The sequence below is a fragment of the Aspergillus oryzae genome, chromosome 1 (assembly GCF_000184455.2).
Source record: "Aspergillus oryzae RIB40 DNA, chromosome 1".
Lineage (NCBI taxonomy): Eukaryota > Fungi > Ascomycota > Eurotiomycetes > Eurotiales > Aspergillaceae > Aspergillus > Aspergillus oryzae.
The window spans coordinates 6,200,589-6,222,309 of record NC_036435.1 but is presented as its reverse complement, the minus strand read 5'-3'; the positions used below and the strand labels follow the sequence as shown (position 1 = coordinate 6,222,309).

General features: G+C 48.5%; 9 protein-coding genes across 9 annotated transcripts; 4 read left to right on the top strand and 5 right to left on the bottom strand.

Moving 5' to 3' along the window:
* Positions 1–112: 112 nt before the first annotated feature.
* AO090005000080 (uncharacterized protein) lies at positions 113–904 on the bottom strand (the record flags this gene model as incomplete). Its single annotated transcript, XM_023234276.1, has 4 exons — positions 113–250; positions 430–626; positions 674–846; positions 900–904. 4 exons carry the CDS (start codon positions 902–904, stop codon positions 113–115), a joined length of 513 nt encoding a protein of 170 aa, XP_023088802.1.
* Positions 905–1,501: 597 nt separating this feature from the next.
* On the bottom strand, positions 1,502–2,309 carry AO090005000081 (uncharacterized protein; the record flags this gene model as incomplete). Its single annotated transcript, XM_023234275.1, has 2 exons — positions 1,502–1,745; positions 2,020–2,309. The coding sequence occupies 2 exons, from the start codon at positions 2,307–2,309 to the stop codon at positions 1,502–1,504; spliced, it is 534 nt and encodes a 177-aa protein (XP_023088803.1).
* Positions 2,310–3,389: 1,080 nt separating this feature from the next.
* AO090005000082 (uncharacterized protein) lies at positions 3,390–4,243 on the bottom strand (the record flags this gene model as incomplete). The annotated part of the gene is made up of 2 exons (XM_001817148.1): positions 3,390–3,524; positions 3,593–4,243. The coding sequence occupies 2 exons, from the start codon at positions 4,241–4,243 to the stop codon at positions 3,390–3,392; spliced, it is 786 nt and encodes a 261-aa protein (XP_001817200.1).
* A 6,361-nt stretch (positions 4,244–10,604) lies between these two features.
* AO090005000083 (putative hexokinase) lies at positions 10,605–12,248 on the top strand (the record flags this gene model as incomplete). Its single annotated transcript, XM_001817149.3, has 1 exon — positions 10,605–12,248. One exon carries the CDS (start codon positions 10,605–10,607, stop codon positions 12,246–12,248), a length of 1,644 nt encoding a protein of 547 aa, XP_001817201.1.
* Positions 12,249–13,239: 991 nt separating this feature from the next.
* AO090005000084 (uncharacterized protein) lies at positions 13,240–13,710 on the bottom strand (the record flags this gene model as incomplete). The annotated part of the gene is made up of 1 exon (XM_001817150.3): positions 13,240–13,710. The coding sequence occupies one exon, from the start codon at positions 13,708–13,710 to the stop codon at positions 13,240–13,242; it is 471 nt and encodes a 156-aa protein (XP_001817202.3).
* Positions 13,711–14,087: 377 nt separating this feature from the next.
* Positions 14,088–14,994, top strand: AO090005000085 (cytochrome c oxidase assembly protein COX14; the record flags this gene model as incomplete). The annotated part of the gene is made up of 2 exons (XM_001817151.1): positions 14,088–14,385; positions 14,516–14,994. 2 exons carry the CDS (start codon positions 14,088–14,090, stop codon positions 14,992–14,994), a joined length of 777 nt encoding a protein of 258 aa, XP_001817203.1.
* A 627-nt stretch (positions 14,995–15,621) lies between these two features.
* AO090005000086 (3-deoxy-7-phosphoheptulonate synthase) lies at positions 15,622–16,906 on the bottom strand (the record flags this gene model as incomplete). Its single annotated transcript, XM_001817152.3, has 3 exons — positions 15,622–16,617; positions 16,744–16,799; positions 16,864–16,906. 3 exons carry the CDS (start codon positions 16,904–16,906, stop codon positions 15,622–15,624), a joined length of 1,095 nt encoding a protein of 364 aa, XP_001817204.1.
* Positions 16,907–18,973: 2,067 nt separating this feature from the next.
* AO090005000089 (uncharacterized protein) lies at positions 18,974–19,558 on the top strand (the record flags this gene model as incomplete). Its single annotated transcript, XM_001817153.3, has 1 exon — positions 18,974–19,558. One exon carries the CDS (start codon positions 18,974–18,976, stop codon positions 19,556–19,558), a length of 585 nt encoding a protein of 194 aa, XP_001817205.3.
* Positions 19,559–20,330: 772 nt separating this feature from the next.
* AO090005000090 (uncharacterized protein) lies at positions 20,331–21,572 on the top strand (the record flags this gene model as incomplete). The annotated part of the gene is made up of 1 exon (XM_001817154.1): positions 20,331–21,572. One exon carries the CDS (start codon positions 20,331–20,333, stop codon positions 21,570–21,572), a length of 1,242 nt encoding a protein of 413 aa, XP_001817206.1.
* Positions 21,573–21,721: the final 149 nt, after the last annotated feature.

Here is a 21,721-nt window from a genome sequence, read left to right as displayed (position 1 = left end):
TGGACATTTCCCACATAGGACAAGATCAAGTTTGCAGACAAGATCGAGAGATTTGTAAACATACAGATAGAACCCATTCTACTTTCTGTCAAGCCAAATAGGCGCCACAACGTTACATGGCGTCATTAGCTCCGTTATTATTTATAGAAGCGGGTTGCGCTGGTGCAGGGTACTGAGGCAACTTGGGATCTTCAGTGCTATCATCATCATCCAAAGCCTCATTGGGACACTCGTTGGACCAGGTATAAGCCTACAAAACGTCAGTATGCATATGCACCTTTATCATAAGGGAGTAGAAACGTACAATGTTGGACGTGGAATGACTTGGTGATAATCCGCTCGCCCCAGCCCACCAAGATTAGGGAAATGCATGTTGGCCTCCCAAGATTAGCGCTCAATAGGTAATCGTATGCTGATTGAAGTACTCACTCCTCGATCAGCTCCCATATACCGCGGACCATCCTGTGGCCCACATCTCCACTTCGAGTCCAAGGTAGGAACAGGGCCTTGGTTGATCCACACCTTGACATAACCAGCTATAGTAGACTTCAAATGCCACATAGAACTAGTTACCTTGGTATCACCATTGAATTTGTCGATCCAGAGAAAATCAGCCATCCGATCCCCTAACGAGAATGAGCCCTATCTCGTCACTCAGTTTAGGAACACTTACCGTTCACGTCCGCCCAACGGTGGTCTGTATTGGTTAGAGTTGTTTGGACCATGACGATATACGCTGTAAAAAACTCACTTGCACGGTCATAGTGTTCACTTCGCTTGACTTGCCCGATAGATTCGAAACTATTCTCTCCCTTGTTCAGCCAGCCATCTGTACGGCCATCCGGACTATAGAGTATCTTATCAGCATGTATGACGCTTTACAATGGAAGGATACTCACTCCATGCAGAGGTAGTCTGCCCGACCGTCTCCGCTGTTATTATTAGCATCGAATCAAGTTGCTCGGTATTATACTTACTCTAGATCTGCGAACCGAAGTCCCAAGTCATAAAGGCCTACACCCCATCCCTGAGTACACCTCGCATTACCAGTAAGAACTCCCTTATACTGGAGATAGTCTCCCTGAGCATTGTCGCTCCACTTATTTAGCCAAATCTCAGCTTCTCCTGTGTCTCTGCTCACGACCCATAGATCGCACTACGTCAGAAGATGGGTCAGATGGTCTCATTGTAATGTGTTACCACCGTAGGCATTCATTGAAAAAATAGAACCACTTACTTTCCGTCACCGTCGATGTCTGCCAGGTGGAGGCTTTTACGGTCTTTTTTGATATTGAATATTTCAATTCCTTCTGGCTTCCAGACAGGTGGATCGTGGACGTTTCCGTAAAGATAGCCTTGCCCTTCAGAGGATATCCAAACCTATACGAATCTGATGAGCACACGAAGAATACCTTCACCGAAGTTACCCACATAGTCATCAGCACCGGTACCACGTATGTCGCAGTAGTAGACACCATCGCCTGTCACAGAATTTGGTTAGCTAGCGCAGTCGCAAAAGAGCAACTATGTCAGTACTGTACCCTTCACCTGGGTGCCGCCGTGACCAGTGTTCTTGTAGACATGGGCGTAATGCTTCCAGTCGCCATTTGTTTGTTTCACGGAGGATGATAGTAGTGCCGGGAATTGCGTCGAACAGACGTGTCAGAAGAGCATCCATCCGCTCGCCTGTCTTGTACACATCGACTGTTGTGTCATGGTACTGATTTGCGTCATTTGTGCCAGCACTGTGCATGTAATGTCAGATGGCTTCATAGTACCACGAACCGAGAGAGCCCTACTTTATCGAAATGAGTTTTGGCTGTTGCGGGATGGTTCTCTCAGCCTGTTGGGTGACCTGGTCGACTCTAAAACTGGATGTGGCCTCGACTTCCTGTCATGTCAAATGATGGGTGTCAGTATCCCTGATCTAATAGTTGGGCTACCAAGTACCAGTAGTGACTTGCATTGTCATTCATGGTGCTGGTGTCATTTGGGTTACTGCCGACCATGTTCACCCACCATCCAGCGTGACGAAGTTGCTGATGAAGCCATCGTCGATAGCCGTTACCATCGGTTGACTGGTATCCGTAGGTAATGGACGCACCTAGGGGCATGATACGGAGGGTGAAAGGCTTTTCATCGCGAGGAGTCAACTGTGATGTCTCATTAAGGAAACTGAATCCATCGTTCGAAATGATCCCCGTAGGCGATTCTCTTGGTAGATATGAAGATGCAGAGGCGAATGACAGTAGAACCAAACCTAAAATGCAGGTCTGGGCTGCCCGGTAAACAGGTGTTTGCCGTCCCATACTTCTCGTATGGAATAGACGTGATTGAGTATGGACCATAAGGGCAACACTGGCAGTTTGGGGAGTCTTATACGGAATCCTTCACGCCGATCATAATCCCAATATAGCCGATTATGATAAGGTACATTATTCCAGCTATCCCGAGTGGGTGATATCTTAGAGCCAGGGTGCCAAGATCAGTACTAGCAATCTCCCTCATAAGGCTGCGCAAGTCTCAAGAAGCCGGATGTTCTGAAATTTAGTCAAAAATAGATCCTTTGACCGGTTGGCCTATCAGCTAGTCATGCCTAGGTATAATGCTTTACTTAGCATGGAAGTGATATTCAGGGCTCAGATGATGTGCGGGATGTAACCCCGATGTTGGTCATCTGTCAACGATGTTGGCTCCCTCGCATATCTTATTGGCTTGCGCGAGGAAGCCCGGAAAGCCCGGTTTCTATCTCACTCAGCCCTGAAACATATTTCCATATGCCCACCAGTCAGAATATTTCCAGAAAGAGGGTCAAGACGTGCCAACTGTCCAGATTCACGGACTTTGCGGCTTTTTACTTAGCTCCTCTGGCTTTCACTGGCCTAGACCGGTACCCATAATCTTGAGAACTCAATACAAGCACCCCAGAGTACAACACTAGTTCATAGATGACTGCATCATATATTGATTGGTCCATGTTTTCGTCGCGACTGCACTGCCGAATGATGCAATATTCTGTCCGGTCAGCTTTGTTGATGAACAAGTGGCTCATGTGAATACGAGATAAATTTGCTCAACAAAGATTAGGTCCAAACGCTCTTCGATTAAGCCTAGAGAAAGCCTGCGGCTAGTGACGGTAGTCTCGACTTATGCGTAAGTCCACTTAAACAACGTCTGTAGTGACCGTCGACCGTGCGTGCCATGATTGAAGCATCACTATGAAGCATGCTGGTAAAATGCTAAACAAACTGACTCTGGGCCGCGACTAACGTATTTTGAAGAAATATGCAGGTATCAAACATAGTGCAGTTATAGCAGGGAAACTGAAAAATAAAAAATGACAAATACACATCATTAGACGTAAAACATCATGGAAAGCCTAACTACGATCAAGGCTTATAAGGAGGTGGAAGGTCATCTGAGCCCAAGCTTTCCTTGTCCGAACTATCCGAGTCGGGGTCATCGTCCGCCCATACTTTGGCGTCTTGAGTGACAAGCCTCTCCGAAGGTACATGACCGATGTTCTATCTCGGGTTTAGTATACGTCTCCGAGAAGACCAAGGATAATCTCGTAAGTAGTAGGGCAACTCACCTGGCCGTCCTGAGTCACCATCACGACCTCATTATCTCCAACTCTTCCAACCAATTTTCCATTCTTCCAGACTCCATAGCGTAAAATCATGTCTGTGAAATTTGTCTTGATAATCACACAATCACTCACATCGCAATTCCGTAGCTCCGATCTCTTCACCCGACTTCGAGCAATCCGAACATCCTCAAGATGACTGCGTCGCAGACAACTCTCATCCGTGACGGATGACCCGTTGACTTTGCTCCGGTTCAATGTACTCTGGCCCGTAACGGTGCTATTTCGCACCGAGGTGTGGCCGCGGATCGAGCGCACATTGTCGAACTTGGAGTCATTGGCATCCAAGGATTTAGCGGAGCACACATCGATAAGCTCGCAGTTAGCGAGCTTGCAGCGACGGACGTATGAGTTAGCGATCACAGTATGGCTGACCTTACTACGTCGAATGGTGGTGTTGGCGGGCGATATAGAAGTTACCCTGCTGCTTTCTGGGAAAGTTTTGCGAAATACATTGACTGAGTCGAGCTCACTTCGATGGATGGAATCAGCGGCGTTGAGGCCGTTAAAGCTGCAGTGGTTGATGGACGAACGGGAGATAGAGGGAGTGGAAGAGCCGGGAAGACTGTTGTTGCTGATGGCGCTCTTTTTGTCCATTTTGCACTGCGGTATTCTGAGATTGACACCCAGTGTCGTGTATACAGTTGTTTAGGGTAGTTGAAATTGATTATATATTCTGAGCCGTGCAGAATATAATGAACCGTGGGAATTCTGCTGCCTACTGCTTATACGAGAGTGTCATCTCAGTGTTGATATCAACCTTATGGAAAGTTTAACTAATGGATCAATCGGGCTAGCCTGTCGACACCTGATTTGGCTCAGCTACAGACCAATCATTCTGCAATAGATATATTAGCGCCACAAACAGCAGACTGATTGGTGCTTCTTTTCCCTTTCATTGATTTTACCGCCCACTAGAAAGCAAGCTCTTATATATGGTGGAACAATGTACTACTGAAAGTAATGTAGCTGAAAAATGAAATACATATCTACATGTAACTCACCCTTCTCTACCACCAAGACATGTAATCTCCCTTCGAAAGCAGATGAATATATTGTCCATTTTATATTTCACTGACCAATGAATTGAAGAACCCGGTTCTGTTTGACAAGCCGCGAAATGTGTATCCAGCTGACATCCAGAAGTCTCCGCAAGAGCCAACGCCGCACTCAACCTACAGACAAACATGTTGCTGCTCAATCCAAAGTCATTCCTAGTGTCTACGCAACAACACTAGTTACAATGTTAATAGACATACAAGTCTCCACCCATATTCACCACCAACTATTATACCATCTCATAGTTCTTACCTCAATGTCAAGGGCGATGCCCGCGCTCCCAAGACCCGAAACTGACTACGAGCGCTGGATGCGCGACCGCGACCCAGCTATCAAGATTCGCGAGAAACCGCAGTACGGCCCAGACCCTATCTCAAACCATGAGCCCGTTGTTGAATATCCCTCCTCAATGAATGTCTCGAATCCACAGCTCCTGCTGTACGTCACCTCTATTGTTCTGTCTCGCCTTGCACTGTATCAATGACCCACAGGGAAGACCAGCACAGTCCACCACACACATCCGGCGAACATCGTCCTATCGCAAAACCTGGACTGTTAGCCGAGTGTTCCCGAGTTGAAGAGGTGATAATTGATTTTGTCACGGCGCTCGTGGTTCTGGGGATTCTTTTCTTTACCATCTGGGTCGTGAAAGCGAGGAGAATAACTGTTCCGAGACTATTAGGGAGGGTTTCGATCAGGGAAAAGAGGAATGTTTAATGTGGGTGGCCGGATCTAAGACGGACGATGACAGTTATGACTTTTTACGATGCGCGAAAAGTGTTGTATTATATTCTTAAGCTCTACTAGTCTAGGGCGTTGAGCGATTCTAAGAGGTTGTGTTCTGAGATAAGCCTGGGGGATTGATTATGACTACGACTCATTTTCGGGACGTTCGATCTTCAGCTTGAATAGCTCTCATTCATGTGTCTATCATTTTTGAAAAATCTTCTAGTTTACTTTCAGTCATTACCACCATGTTAGCATCATTGATGATGTAGTTGCAGAGTCCATGATAATGGTCAGAAAACATATAAAAGACGGTGAGCGAGTTTTCAAATGAGCTAAAACAAGTATCAATAGGAAAGACACGTAATCCAGGGCCGAATGGGAGAATGAAGAAAGGAAAAGGTATAAAGGATTAGAGACGTGTGAGAAAGGAAGGCAGTAGAGTAGTAAGAGAGAATTGCGTGTAGTAAAGAGTCAATACATTTTATTTAGTTTCCTAAGTGCAACCCCTGCTCTAATTTAATCCATGTACTGCAGATCAATCAAATATAAGCTTCCTAACAGACTATCTCTATTGGAAACTAACCAGTTCGCCTTCTTGATTTTTATTTCATCTTATTCTCTCTTCGTGTGTTCTATTCTATCCAAGCTACTTTCCTCTGGTCGCTCCAAATGTTGTTTTATTTTGGTATAACTTCTCAGTCTCTACGGAGTAATATGGATCTCAGTAGCGAACAGCTGTGGATATGTAGTCCCAGTGTCGTGATCTCAACCTTATAGTCCTCTTCTGATGAGCCTGTCATATTGGCACATTTCGACGCTATACAGACACGTTGGTAATTGGCTACATCAAGATCACATTTATCATGATGGCTGAAAAAATATATGGATTTGTATATAATGAACATGAAAGTCTTTTGCTCTTGATTAACTGAATTGGACGCTCGCCCTGGATTTGTGGGCCCATTCTGTCTGTTACGATCCTTTGTGCCTACAGAGGTTTACAATTGGTAGCTCTGGTATAGGAAAGAGCACATGAACATGAGCGAGATACCAGTTCTTAGTAGCAGCCGCCACGCTATTACATGCTTTTCTTGCCTCGAACTCGTTCAACGGACATAGTGGGCGATTTGGGTTCATTCTATGAATTACCAGATCTCAAAAAGAAAGTACAGATTTGATAAAGCGTTGCTACGGTAAAGTTATAGTATGACACCAGCATGGGTGGTGTCATAACATAAACGCACCCCTACAGCTCTTTATTTTGGACATGAAAGACAGTTGTCCAACGACTGGCCATGCAAAGCAGATGATATATGGACGTAAGCAGGTATCCAGGTCCAAGACGATCATCACGTTGGCCTGAAGTCGAATCCAATCGTCAAGAGCGATACCACTGTCTCAGACTGTGTCATTGTGCCATGCCATTGCATCCATGACTTCGTAGCATTACAGATTGACCACCCTGATACCATGTCAGAGCAACTGCATGGGAACATGCATTACCTTTTGACAAGTGAAACATACAACGGAATACTCGTCCGCTGGCAACATTTGATCAATGATCTACAGAATGATCGAAGTGTGGACGATGAGCCAGGCACTTATAGGAGCCACATATACAGCCGTGTCTTACAAGGTTGCAACATCGGTAGAGCATCGATCAGTAGTTCTCAGGAACCGACGGACGGTTGCACTGGAGGAAAAGTGGCGCCAGCCCAGACTCCCGACCCCCACTCCATCGATGACATGTCGATAAGGCAGCTTTAGTCTGAAGCACAATCATCATCCACAACGAGATGACGCGATTGGTCTGGAGAATCTGCAGCCGATGCATAGAGTTAGTTTAAATTCTCCGACGGAGTCACCTCAGCGTCAGTGCATCAATTGTGTGTGTGTGTGTGTGTGACTTACTCAGCCCCATTTCTTGGGTGTTCATGTTACAGTTGAACAGCACCCATACCAATTCACATTGGTCGGTAGGGGCATGGCCACAATTTGCGACATGTCTGTTTTGTCTGCTGCCTGGACCACCGAGGGAACAAAAAACGGTGACGTGGTGGTGTCCTGCCAACCATTACAATAATGAAAGAGAATGAAACTCTAGAATATTGCCAACAATCGATGTGGTAGATTTCGCGACACCGACAACTTGTCCAGTACCGACTACCCACTTGCTCAATGAGCTCGCATAACCAATGGCGGGGTGGTATGCGAGCAAACCGGACAATGAGCATTGTTCAATGATTGACAGCCGTGGGAACCAAACAAACATTGTTTTACCGCATTCAACCGAAGTTTTGCCTGGACTGGATCTGAGATCTCACATTGAACGGTCCAGGAACGGAAAGACAGGATAGATTTACCTAATAGGACGCAAAAGCATACGCCGTCGTTTTCTCATTTGATATTTTGAAACACACCAATTCATGATTTCGGTTGACCCCTTGCTGACCGGTGTAAAATCACACGGGGATATAATTCTTCACCTATAGATTAGGATCGCTGGACGAGGTACCGGCGGCGACGAGGCGTACGCGGGAGTACCGAACTGACCGTAGCATTGATACTAGTGACGGTCTCGTGTCGGCTAACGGCATTGGGACTAGCGGGATCAGAAGGTGTACGCGTGTTGCAGCCTCCAGTTTCTTGGCAGGGCTTCTGGAATGTAGGCGATGACAACTATCGATTATATTATGCCTCCTGACTGACTCGTAGCTCTGGAGGTATGTCCAGAGGGTACCTCATACAGTGTGCATACATACAGGTATAGTACATACTATGTCGTAAATACTACAATCTTCTACAGGCAGATGGAGGACACACGGACATCCTAGTACCTAAGCTGGCGTAACCTTATACACAGTATCAGGGTGGAACCAACAGAACTCTAGCGAAAGTCGATGATCCCAAGCGAGTCGAGGTAATCACGTCACTGATAGATTGATATAATCATGATCGAATCGGCTACCTCTACGAGTATATATAGTATATGGATCTAGACTAGTCATGATAATGCAATGACTGAAGAAGATGCGCGATGGTGTTTGGGGGAGTTTCCGTTCCGTCTCCAGTTCAGTGTAACAGTCTCGGCCACTCTCATTAGACCGACTACCACCGTTGCACTCAAAATGGGTGTCACATACCACACCAACCCTACTGGCAACTTTTTGGAAAGATTTTTCAATTTTTATTTTCATTTTCTGATTAGTTTTGTTAATTCAGACTTATTTCGTTTTTACCCCTTTTTTAACCTGTCGATTTATCTCGTCGTCATCATTCTGTTGCTTAATTCCAGGACAAGCCACTCGGGAGAATTTTGGGTGATTTCTATGGAATGTCGGTTCCCTGGCAGACCTTCTGAACTTAGGCATCCCAAGCTCGTCATCCGATAATTATAGTACAAGTAGGACTCCTAGTGACACGAATTAAACTAGCAGACGATTCCACGCAGGTGGGAAGGATTGCACATTAGGGTAGAACCGGTATTGCCGTAACGGCGTACCGTCTTTTACCAGTACAGTTACACATTTGAGCAGTGGAAATCTATTACACTAACCAGATCATGGGTGTTGAAACCTGAATGTAACTCTGGTCGCGGCACAACGTGGTAGGGCCCATGCAGGTAGAGTGGTTCCAAGATCCCATTCGATGGGCAATCCATTGTTCGTCCGCGAGATGAGGGAACCCGGCAGTTGTCAACATCCGTTTATGCTTAAGTATACAATTGGGAGGGCGATCATCCTGACGAACGGGAGGATAGGATAGCAGGATTTATTCCCCGCAGATTGTTATCCGAGGTAAGGACAGTACAGAGAGATAAGAATCAGTAATTTATCTTAATCTTTCAAGCGCCAGATCTATCACGTTTTTATATTATATCCTGGTAGCGGATCAGAGGATTTATTGCGTGTTTGATTGATGTCATGATTCCAGGTTAATATTCCTCGATCAATTCTAGCGGGTTAAAAAGGTGCCACTTGATGTTCTACTCAAATGGGTCACTGAGCCATGGCATTGGATGTTCCTTTATTAGATCCCCTTTACGTCGTGAATTAGTAGTCGAGATGTCTTTCAGGGTAGCAATCGAACTGGATCTCCACCCATGGTCATATTGGTTGGGGTGGGAATCGCATACGGTTATGACGATACCGAACCAGCAATACATCCCCCCTGGGTTGGAAGGTTTTCCCACCGCTACCGTACATTACGGAGTCAGTCTGTCTCTCCGGCGCATCTCTTTTCCTTTCTGCGTGAATCAATCAAAGAATCAAATCTCCCTCTGTTCCCCCTCTTGTAGTCGGGTTGTTGTTGACTCGTTCTCTCTTTATTCACCCCGTTGTTTGTCCTTTCCACTTTGAAAACCTAAACCCTTACCTTTTTTATCGTTTCCCCCCCATCCATCATTCCTTGAAGGGTTAGTGACCCATTCATTCTGTTGGATCCTTCCAGGAATGGACACGCGTTGATCCATGCTTGAAGTGCCTATGGTTATGGTCCCGTCACCCTCCGTTGACCATTACCACTCTACTTAATACTACTACTTACTGGCGATACTACTACAACGGGGAATCAAAAACAAGCACCACCACCACCACCTTAACGCTTCGTGCAACTACGGCATAAGTGTCTTGCTTTTGCCCCATTGACTACTAGCTCGGTGGAGAGATTTTAGGAATTGCAGTCTCCTCTGGCACCACTATTTTCAACCCTTTCTCATTATTTCACAAACTTAATAGCTTTTTTCACTTTTTTATTTTTTATTTATTTATTTAACCCCTCTCACTGGGTCTCTCACTCGCTTTCCTGACGGTCTCCACTACAGCTTGACGAGGGATTGTTGCTTTTTTATTTTCTCACCGGTGTTACCTCACGTCTCATACATTGCAACTCGGCTCCATCACCATCGTTGAGGTCTCTCATTCACTATCGCCAGTGAATTGCTACTTTCCGGGAGCCCGTCCGAGAGTGCATAACTTCCGCTATAATTACCCCTTGTTGTCGCAAGTGGTCCCTTCGGCAGATGCATACACCTATGAGCTCATTTCATCTTGGACTTCACTTAAACATTTAAGCCCCGCTCGTCTCTCTTAATTGCATCTGAATTCACTTGTCACCATTAATCTTTGCCACTTGGACAAGGCGGTCACTCAACGACCTACTTGAACGGACCATGTCGGCTTCCCTCACCAAGGTCCTGCATAGGATGCAGGAGCTCTTTTCAAACGTCGTCGCCGCACTAGAAGCTATGCTATTGTTTCCATCACTTTTCCGGGATTCCTCCGGCAAAAGGAAATCATTCCACAGGGCATCTTGGCGCCGTCGTACCCTCGATGACCTTGCTGACGAGATCGACCATGTGTTCACAGCCCCACTGTCCCTGCAGAACATGGCCATGATGTCCGAAAAGATTCGTGAACAGCTTCGCATTTGTCTGCAGTCTAGTCCGGTGAGCATGCTACCGTCCTACAACCATGCGCTACCATCAGGAACGGAGAAGGGAACCTTCCTAGCCCTCGACGTAGGAGGTTCTACCTTCCGTGTGGCTTTGATTGAGCTTCGTGGAAACGGCGACATGGAGATTCTGCGGGTCAACTCGTCCCCAATTGACGAGCAGGTGAAGCTTTTGGAGGGAACCTTATTCTTTGACTGGATGGCGGAGAAGATCGATTCGATGCTCTCCGAGGTCGGCGCACAGTACGGTCGAGAACTCGCGCCATTGTCCATGGGCTTGTCATGGTCATTCCCGGTGGAACAGACGTCCATCAACAGTGGTTTAGTGATTCAGATGGGCAAGGGGTTTCTGTGCTCGAATGGTACCGTGGGACAGGAGCTAGGAGATTTGATTGTCCAGTCATGTCGCAAACGTAGTTTGAACCTCCAAATGGGTGCCATTGTAAACGACAGCTCAGCTACTCTTCTTTCTCGCGCTTACGTGGACCCCAAGACCCGCATGTCCTTGATTCTCGGAACGGGAACCAATATGGCGATTCATTTCCCCGTGCATGCGATCGGATTGACCAAGTTTGGCACCAGACCCGTAGGCTGGTTTGACTACGCCAAGCACGTCATTATCAATAGCGAGCTGAGCATGTTTGGTGGCAAGGTTTTGCCGATGAGCCGATGGGACGATGTGATCAACCGTACGCATCTTCGGCCCGACTATCAACCATTAGAATACATGATCACGGGGCGCTACCTCGGCGAAATTCTTCGACTGATCATCGTGGAAGCCGTGGAGACCGCACAGCTGTTTGGAGGTGAACTGCCCCGCTCGATGCGCGACGCCTATTCGTTCGACACGAGCATCGTCGCAGCCATTGAGGCCGATACGTCATCGTCATTTTCTTCGTCTGCGGCTCTCCTCCAGAAGGAGCACACGTTCCACCGGGCCCCGACTGTGGATGATCTCAAGTTCTTACGTCGTGTCTGTGAGATCGTTTCCAACCGCTCCGCGGGATACCTGGCAACAGCCATCCACAGCATGTGGAGTTTGCGCAACGAAGCCGAGTTCCCCGAAGTGACCGCCTCTGCAACATCGTCGATCAAGGAGACGCAAGAGGTGACTGTGGTCGAGAGCGAACATTCCCAGAGCTTGACAATTGCATGCGATGGCAGTGTCATCAATAAGTACCCTGGCTTCCGGGATCGCTGCCAGGGCTACATCAATCAGCTGTTGCAGGAGACGAATGCTTCGAAGGGCACCCTGGAAGCGACACCCAGTCCATCCGTCCGCCTCGACCCGGCGCCTGAAAGTGGGATCCTTGGTGCTGCTGTTGCCGTTGCGGTCGCTGTGGCCGAAAAGACATCGGCGTGAATTGCAGGGGAGATATAATCGCTTTTTCAGTCTCCCAGGGAAACAAGACACCACAGTCATCTATTTGTCGTCGTATGTGTGTTGTTGATGGTCTGTTGAGCCTCGCACGGCGTTCATATTGCATCATCCGGTGTTATGGTTACCTCATAATTCTTTCACTTCATTTTTTGCGCGTTTGGGTTGGCTTCGGGGTTCGGGCATCTGGCTTGTTTGGTTGTATCTTTGTAACACGGCGTGGTCGACGCATTGTGTGCTCATGGGATTCGCTAATTGCATATATGTATGGCTTGGAAGATTCAGGAGCTGAGCATGATCCTTAGGCGAACGGAATAGACGGTTTGGCCGGGGGGCCGAGGATAGAGACAATCGGTGTACATAATCATATCCATAATCATAAATCCAGCGCATGACCTATTCCTCTTTCTCCGAAGGACCCAGGACATGCCAATCACTCCTTACAAAAATCCTGCAACAACTCCAACATCCTCCGTCGTAGAACCGCCAGTTCATCCCTCCCGATCCCAGGAAGATGAGCCGACCCCGCCGAGTCCAAGACTAGACTCTGCTTAATACTGAAAAAGGGAATCTGCAATGTCCGCAGCTCCCCCGTCATGGCATCGGCCATCTGCTTCGACGCCTTGTAGACCTTCAGATCGTAGTTGGTCAACTCAGCGCGGTCTTCTTCGGCCGTCTGTACTCATTAGCTCTTAGTCAGAGAAAGCATACCAAACACCTCTCCACCTAACCCAGGCAAAAAAAAAAAAAAAAAAAAAAAAAAAAAAAGAATGAAAGAAAGAGTGAAACCTACCGAAATCTCCTTCTCATCAACCGGCGCGCCCACAGACCTTCTACAAACCCATTAGCCACCAACGTAGACAATCACTCAACAAAACCAAGAAGTAAAAAAAAAAAAAAATAATAATAATAAAAATAAAAATAAAAAAAAAAAATTAACCAAAGTTGGAAGAAAAGAGATAGAAGAAAGGGAAACTCACAAAACAGCATCCAACTCCTTCTTCTTCTCCACCCTAGCCTTCTGCTTTCTCACCAGCGCCTCCCTCCCCGCCCACCACTGCCGTTCATGATCATGCTGGCGCTGAATCAGGAACCGGATTTTCCGCTGCAGATCTTCGTTGGTAGAGAGGGTGCGCATAATGCTTTTCAGAGCTGGGGGCCAGGTCGTGATTGTGGAGGTGTCTGGGAGGTGGAAGGTGGGTGGTTTTGGGTGCTGGGGATGTGCTTGGGGTTTGGGATGGGGGATGTTTGGGGATGGTGTTAGGGGGTTGATTGTTTCGGAAGGTTCATAGGTGTCTGTGTCATCTTCTGAAACATTTTGGGTGTTCTTGTTGGTGGTATATGGTTGTTGATGTTGTGGATGAGCTTGAGCTTGGGGTTGGGATTGGTTGGATAATGCTGAGAGGGTTGCTAGGACGGAGGAGAGGTCGGGGGTGTTGTAGGACATTTTCCTCTCCTTTGTTTTCCTGCTATCCTTGATACGAGAGTATTATCTCTGTGGTTTAAATCCCAGTAAATTATATATCAGGACTAGTAGGTAGTAAGTAGTAAGTAAGATGTCAGATATCCCGCCGTACAATCACTCCAAACCGATTGGCCGCCCGCGCTTCCCGCCTAGACTCCTTTCAGCCAGTCCAACTACGGATGAAAATTTCCCGGAAGATCCTCACGCAACAATTACACCTAATCGAATTGAATGCTCTAACTCCTCTCAACTAACTCGGTGTGTCCCGATCCCCAAACACCCCCTCATACACCCCTCCGCCTCTCCTCTCCTTCCGACACACCAGAAGAAAAAGACAAAAAAAAACAAAACATCACGCCATGTCCCGATCCGCCGCAGACGCAACCCGTTTCACGGCCACAGGCCCCTACGCGCATTCCAAGCCCGGTGCCGCCCCCTACAAGCTCCCCGGCTTCATGGCGAACGCTCAGTCGCAGGGATCCGGCAACGGTGGTCGTCAAGAGACGCCGAAAGAGAAGGTCGAGCGGTTGCGGGCCCAGGCTAGGGCGGCCCGGATGGCGCAGTCGACTTCACGCGTGGATACCATGATCGATTTTGGGAGACGGTTCGCCAACAAAGCGCATAAGACTATGGTTTATACGCTTATTGCTGCTTCGGGTTAGTACTTGTCTTTCCGGGTTTCTGATTCCTTCGGTGGTTATGTGATTATGCCATGTTATGGCAGGGCAGTGTTGTGCTGTGTTGTCCTTGAAGTAGGATGGATGTGGCTAATTGTTCCCTTGTGTAGGTATCTGTGGAGCGTTAACGGTCTACTCGATGGTGTCTCTTACGCTATATAATCGTCGTCAACGGGCGCTGTGGATCGAGAAGGAATTGCAGACGTTGCAGGATGCGAAGACGGCGTTTGCCAGCGGAACCGCCACACCGGCACAGTTGGAATTGCTCAAGAACGAGAAGATCGGCGAGATCTACGAACAGAAGAAACAGGAGGAGAAGGCGCAACGGCCCTGGAATAAGTTCAAGCGGTATTTGTTCGAAGGGTTGAGCTCGGAGGATGCTGCCTCGAAGGTGGAGGGTGCAGCGGAGAATAACAAGCCGGGGGTGCTGGAGGCGCTGAATGCAAAGGCTGCGGAGGAGGCAAAGGCCGCTGCGGCTGTCCCTGCTGCTGTGCAGCAACCGGGTCAGTTGGATGCTCTGGCGGAGAATGCGGAGACCGCTGCAAAGCAGACCTCGAAGAGCTGGAAGAGCTGGCTCACCGGTCGGTAAGATGTGAGAGGTGAGATTGTAAAGTATTGATGATGTGAGGATGAGGTGGGGTCGTTCTCGATGATGTTCCGACTGGGCTTTTTCTCTTTCCCGTTTTCTTTGTGTTGCTGTTGCATGGCATTTGGTCTCTTTTCCCTTCTCCTTGTATTCCACCGATTTGGGCTTATGGCGTCTGTTAGGTGTGTTTTGAGCCGATGTAATACTGGGTCCTCTCATATTGTGTACATATACTTTCCGTCATGATATCTTGGTTATAGGTTTCGGCCCAAGATATGAAAAAAAACTTAGAGCATGGGGTGCGAATCTACAGGTGCGAGTGTGAATAAGATTGGATCACAACATGATTGTCTCTGTTTGGACAGGAACTCCCCCAGATGCCGCTCGAAACCAAGATTCATTCAACATAACAGAATTGGATAAAACTTTTACACACATTATTCTCTACTGTGTTCCAGATCGATCGCATCGACTGTCCAAGAAAGATTGTTAGAATGCTGGAAAGCCACCAAGAAGCCGAAAGAAGAAGAGGAAAAAAGCACTACAGCTCTGGTATCTTAAACGAAACCGTCTCCAAAGACAAATAAGGGCAATGCTTCTTTGAACCAACACTACTCAATCCAACTTGAATCAGGCGCTGGATGCCTTGGCGGCACGTCTAGCGCGGACGGCATCGGCGAGATCCTCCAACACGGTGACGGTGGTCTCCCAGTCAATGCAGGCATCCGTGATGCTGACACCCTTCTTAAGGCCCTTCGGGCCCTCGGCAGGGACCTTCTGGTTGCCCTCATGAATGTTGGACTCGATCATGACACCAACAATAGCATCCTGGCCCTCGCGCATCTGGTCGGCGACTTCCTTGGCGACCAGGGGCTGGTTGCGGTGGTTCTTGTTGGAGTTGCCGTGGGAGCAGTCGACCATGAGCACCTCACGCTGCTTCTTGCTACGCAGGGCTTCGCGAGCCTGACGGATGCTCTCCCGGTCATAGTTGGTACCCTTGCTGCCTCCACGCAAGATCACGAAACCGTGCTCGTTACCGGAGGTCTTGGTGATGGCCGCGAGACCCTGCTTAGTGACACCGAGGAAACGGTGGGGGTGAGCGGCAGCACCAATAGCATCAATGGCGACGACGAGGTTGCCGTCCGTGCCGTTCTTGTAGCCAATGGGGAAACTCAGACCGGAGGCCAGCTCACGGTGCAATTGGGACTCGGTCGTACGGGCACCGATGGCGCCGAGTGAGATGAGATCCGCAAGGTACTGGGGAGAGATGGTATCGAGCATCTCACTGGCAATTGGCATGCCCATGCTGGTCAGATCGGCGTAGAGCTTACGTGAGATGCGCAGACCCTTGTTGATGTTGTAGGATTCGTCAATATCCGGGTCGTTAATCAGACCCTTCCATCCCACTGTGGTGCGGGGCTTCTCCAAATAAGCGCGCATGATGATGCAAAGGTCGGAGGAGAGCTTCCCAGCGAGCTCCTTGAGACGGGTGGCATATTCCAGAGCGGTGGCAGGGTCATGGATGGAGCAGGGGCCGACCATCACCAGCAGACGGTCATCGCGCTGCTCAATAATCTCAACGGCTTGGTTACGGCCCGAGCGGACAGTGGCAGTGGCTTCTGCAGGCTACATTTGAACCCATTAGTATTAGCCTGCAAAATCTTTGTATCGTGCCATCCACCTTCTCCGAGCAAGAAGTATCTTCAGCCCTAGTGAAGGTGTGTGCCTCGGCAGAGAAGTGGGGTGACTCACAGCTGGGATCTCGGACTGAAGGTACTGAGGGGACAGCAATGGATCGTATCCAAGGACTAGTCGAGATGAGAATCATATCGTTCGACAGGATGCGAACTTCGAAGAGTAATGATTACTTACCACGAGTGTCCTCATTGACCTCTGTTGTGTTAACGAGGGGCATTGTGTTTGTAGCGGGGGGAAGTTTGAAGAAGAAAAAGAAAGAGGGGGAGGAGGTTTGGAGTACAATAGCAGTCGACAAAGTATTAGAAAGGCAACAATCGACTAAGGAATTGGGAGGATTGGCAGATCCTTTATAGTCAGAATACTCCGAAGACGAGTGATAGTTAGAAGGTCAATTGCATGCAGAAGTTGCGATCAAAATCGACGATGGTGATCGCCTTGAATAGTAAAATTGCGTACCGAGTGGGGCCGCCAATGATTCACACACACTGAAAAATTTTAGGTTGACCACTCACAGCCTTGCAATACCGGCCAGTCCGGTCGGTCTGATAAATACCAATACGCCCACGCCCGTCTTTTCTCCCAGAAATACTGGGACCGGGCAACTAGTATGCCTGAAAGAGGTTGTATATACGGTTCTGTACACAGTATGCAAACACAGTCAGATTTACTGCCGTCTCACAGGAATTTATTTCTATAATCTGGGTTAGTCCCTTCAAAGGAAATCATCGAAGTAATTGGCCAGGAACTCCGTCACTTCCGAGGGGCATACACAGCTGATGCATCTACTTACATTCAACTGGGACCAGATACGTACTTACACTAAGCTAAGTACCACCTAGGGTTTAACAAATCGCTTAGAGCAACATAGATACTACCCTTTTATCGGACATGGTTGGTGCTTAGCAGATCCGAATCATTCTTTTATCCTATATCATCGGAACCGACCTACTTTCCCCGAATGACAGCTTGCTGAGCGATTCAATATATATATAAAACACCGATCAAAACCTGGCGCACTCATACAAAAGTATGTTGATTATAGCGGAAGATAGTAGTACTACACCGCTGTCTCTCCTTACAGTTCAAGTTTCACTTGTGATAGTACATACCAAAGAATACTTCTGGGGATACACCGCAAAGTGAACAGCCTATGTCTGCTGCAGTCTTGTGTACACAGTTTACGAGGTTGAGACTAATCATAACCCCAGCATTAGCAAGCTGGTCCAGCCACTCGTACTCATTGGATGCCTGATGTCCCGGTAACCCCATTGGGTAAGCGCCTCCATTGCTGTCATTCATGCACATTGGATATATATGTATTCTCTTCATTCACGTAAATCGGAGTAAAGAAAAGCCAGCCCCTTGCATTGTCTATTGAATGATCTGTCCTTACAATTATGAATTTTTTTGACAAATTCAATCAGGAGAAAGAGAGAAGAGAAAACAAAGTTACAGCAAATACTACTTACAGTGAAGGGGATAATCAAGCACTCCACATGTTGTTCCCCCCACTACGTACCTTAGTTATTGTCTGAGGATAATTATGGCTAAATATGGGGTGGGCCGCTTTCCCTAATTGGGGGCTACCCGTCAACGCTAAAAGGTTCGGGTCCGATGCAGGTGTAACTGAGAGTATCGCCAGAACTGCATCCGTTCTCACCCTCCACTTCCTAGTATCTATCTTTTCCATGTGTTGTTTACCCTACGACTTAGCGAGATATCGGGCATGACTCAGTAACATACTTTTCTTGAGTAATCACCATTATTGCCGGAGACTCTATTCGTTAGAGTCTCCTCCAGCCTGCCATCACCTTTGGCTTTGGTCATCGGAGCTGAATGGCCCTGCATCCAACGTGGTCAACACCATTACATTTACTTCTCTGTCACGGATTAGACCGCTAAAGGTCATGTTCGGTTTCTCGTCCAAACGTCCAAGGGACCATGAAGAGCTTGCCGATCTTGACAGGAGCGCCATCCCCGAGAGAAAGGTTTGTTTATCTAGCAACCCTTGTTCTCACTTCCATGACTCTGCCACTGACATCTGAGTATGTAGAAGCACCGTTCTCTAGCTCTCCGCACGTCCCCGCACTGTTCCCAGAAGCCAACATTTACCGAAGCTACCAGAGCTATCGCTGAGTTAGGTTTATCTACGTTGACACCCGTGGAGTCCTCAGATGATGACGATGGTAATGACGGCCATAGAAAGCACGTGCATGCCGGCTTGACACATAGTAAGGGGGAGCTGCCCCACCAGGCAGCGCATTGTCACGCTTCCAATTCGGCAATGGATATAGACTACGATAGAGATATGCTGCCGTCGATCGGTGATCGCACCCATTACCCATGGCCAACTAGTGCGCGCGGCAATGAGGATATCCAGCCATCGCCAATCCCTCACAGTCTACTTAATCAGTATCTGACCATCAGTGAGCGGCATGCTGCAACTTCCGCGTATGGATATCTTCCCCCAACGACGAGCGACCATGGTTCGACGTTGTCTACATGTCACCCGACTTCTCACGACGCAACCCCATGTTACTCGGATGCCCAGCGCCTCCCCAGCCCAGTCAGTGATGGTGAAGATGCGATGAGAAGCATTAAAGACACTACGAGTGACGTGGATATGACCTACAACCCGTCTCGCCCTGCTTCATTTTCTCCCTCCACATGGTTAGGGACGGAGCGGAGCTCGCCCAACATGCAGGAGACCATGCCGCCAATGGACAGTGCGAGAGGTATGCTGCAGGATCCCAAGTCAAAGAGCGCGTCAAATAAGAAGAAAATCACTATCTCTATGGGTTACCGAGCCGACTGCGAAAAGTGCCGGTGCAAGGTGCCAGGCCACTATAGTCATATCATTCGTGCCTGATATGTCTTACGATTCACCACAATTATCACGATCACCGTCACCTGTACATTATTACGTTGTAGATACCAGGATTGGAACGGAGTTATCGAGTGGGTAATGAGATCCATCGTACATGAAGTCGTTTTCAAGGCGTTCGGGAAGGTGGGGTTGACTTTGTCCAATTTACTATTAAGGTGGCAATGGGCTTGTGTATAACGAAGTTTATTTCAGAAATGGAGAAAACCATGAAGTCTGGATGTGATGTGCTGGTAATCTGGGTAAAAAAGAGACCCAGTCAAGTGGAATACCCATCTTCCGACAAGTCGTTCCGAAGCGGCTGACCTAAGCGACTCTATCCGACGTACGGAACTGACGCATTCTCGCGATCAGCTACGACGAGGCTTTATGTAGCACCTGCATGATAATCAGCTTTGGTTGAGCTGGTAAACACTGTGTTTGTCGCGCAGATACTAATGGCCCGAGGGTGGACAAACCGCGTGTACGGAGGCCATGTTCCCAGGGAGATTCCTATTAGCATTAAGGTGGCCGACTCCAAATGATAAGATCGGATCTCCACACTTTTTCTTCCCCAACCTCGGCGGAAGAAGCCTTAGCCGATCTTCGTTGCCGGCAGTTGATGGCAAGCTCTCAAGGGCCATGTCCACTCTTAGAGGGCCCGCTCCCGGAATTTTGTCCGGCAACCCATCCTTCATTCATATAAATGTTCTTCTATTTCTTGTTTCCCCGGAATTCAGCTTGTTGTGCGCGTTGAAACCCACTACAGTCTATCATTATGGCATCTCCAATTCCCCGGGGCCTCCGCCAGGTCCTCCAGAAGTCCCCCAATGACATTGTCATCCTTTCCTCACTGCGTACCCCCGTCACTCGTGCGAAGAAAGGCGGTTTCAAAGATGCCTACCCCGAAGAACTCCTCGCCAATGTCCTCAAGGCGACCCTTGAAGCGAACCCCAAACTCGACCCAGCCCTGATTGAGGAAGTCGCTATCGGCTCCGTTCTCCAAGAGCTCGGCGGTGCAAAGGCTGGCCGTATGGCTCAGATTCACGCAGGCTTCCCCCACACGGTTCCCTTCCACACAATCAACAGACAATGTTCGTCCGGTCTAGCTGCTATTACCGCGATCGGCAACGGAATCCGGGCAGGCGCTCTCAACATTGGTGTCGGTGGAGGAATGGAGTCCATGACCCGGAATTACGGATTTCGCGCTATCCCCACCGTGCTGTGGCCCGAGCTCAAGGAGTCGCCGTCGAAGGACTCTCGGGACTGCATCATGCCTATGGGTATTACCTCCGAAAACGTTGCTTCTCGTTACGGTATCTCGAGGGAGGACCAGGACGTATTTGCCGCCGAGTCGCACAAGAAGGCTACTGCTGCGCAGAACGCTGGTCTGTTCGACTCCGAAATCGTGCCCGTGAAGACCCTCTCCTTTGACCCTGAAAACCCCGATGCGCCCCCGAAGGAAATCACCGCCACAAAGGATGATGGTGTCCGCCCCAACATCTCCGTCGAGAAGATGGCCAGTCTGAAGCCAGCCTTCTCCCCGACTGGTGCTAGCACCGCCGGAAACAGCTCGCAGGTCAGCGACGGTGCTGCCGCTGCACTGCTCATGCGTCGTTCCACCGCGACCGAACTCGGACTGACATCCTCCATCAAGGGCCGCTGGGTCGGCACCGCTGTTGCTGGTTGTGCTCCCGATGAGATGGGTGTTGGACCTGCTGTTGCTATTCCCAAGCTTCTTCAGCAGCTCGACATGAGCGTCTCCGATGTTAACATCTGGGAGATCAACGAGGCTTTTGCCTCCCAGGCGCTCTACTCTATCCGCAAGTTGGGTATTGACGAGGCCAAGGTCAACCCTAAGGGTGGTGCTATTGCCATCGGTCACCCGCTCGGTGCCACTGGAGCTAGACAGCTCGCCACTCTCCTGCCCGAGATGGAGCGTACCGGCCAGGAAGTCGGTGTTGTCAGCATGTGCATTGGAACCGGTATGGGAATGGCTGGTATGTTTGTTCGGGAGTAAACTTGTAAAAATTAATGGCCAACTTTAATATGCTATGAGCGAGCGTATATGCATGTACATATAGAATGACAGTTTCAAGGTATATATAAAAGCACGCACACCACCATACTACGTAATCCATAAAACCAATATTTTATCTCTTTATTTTT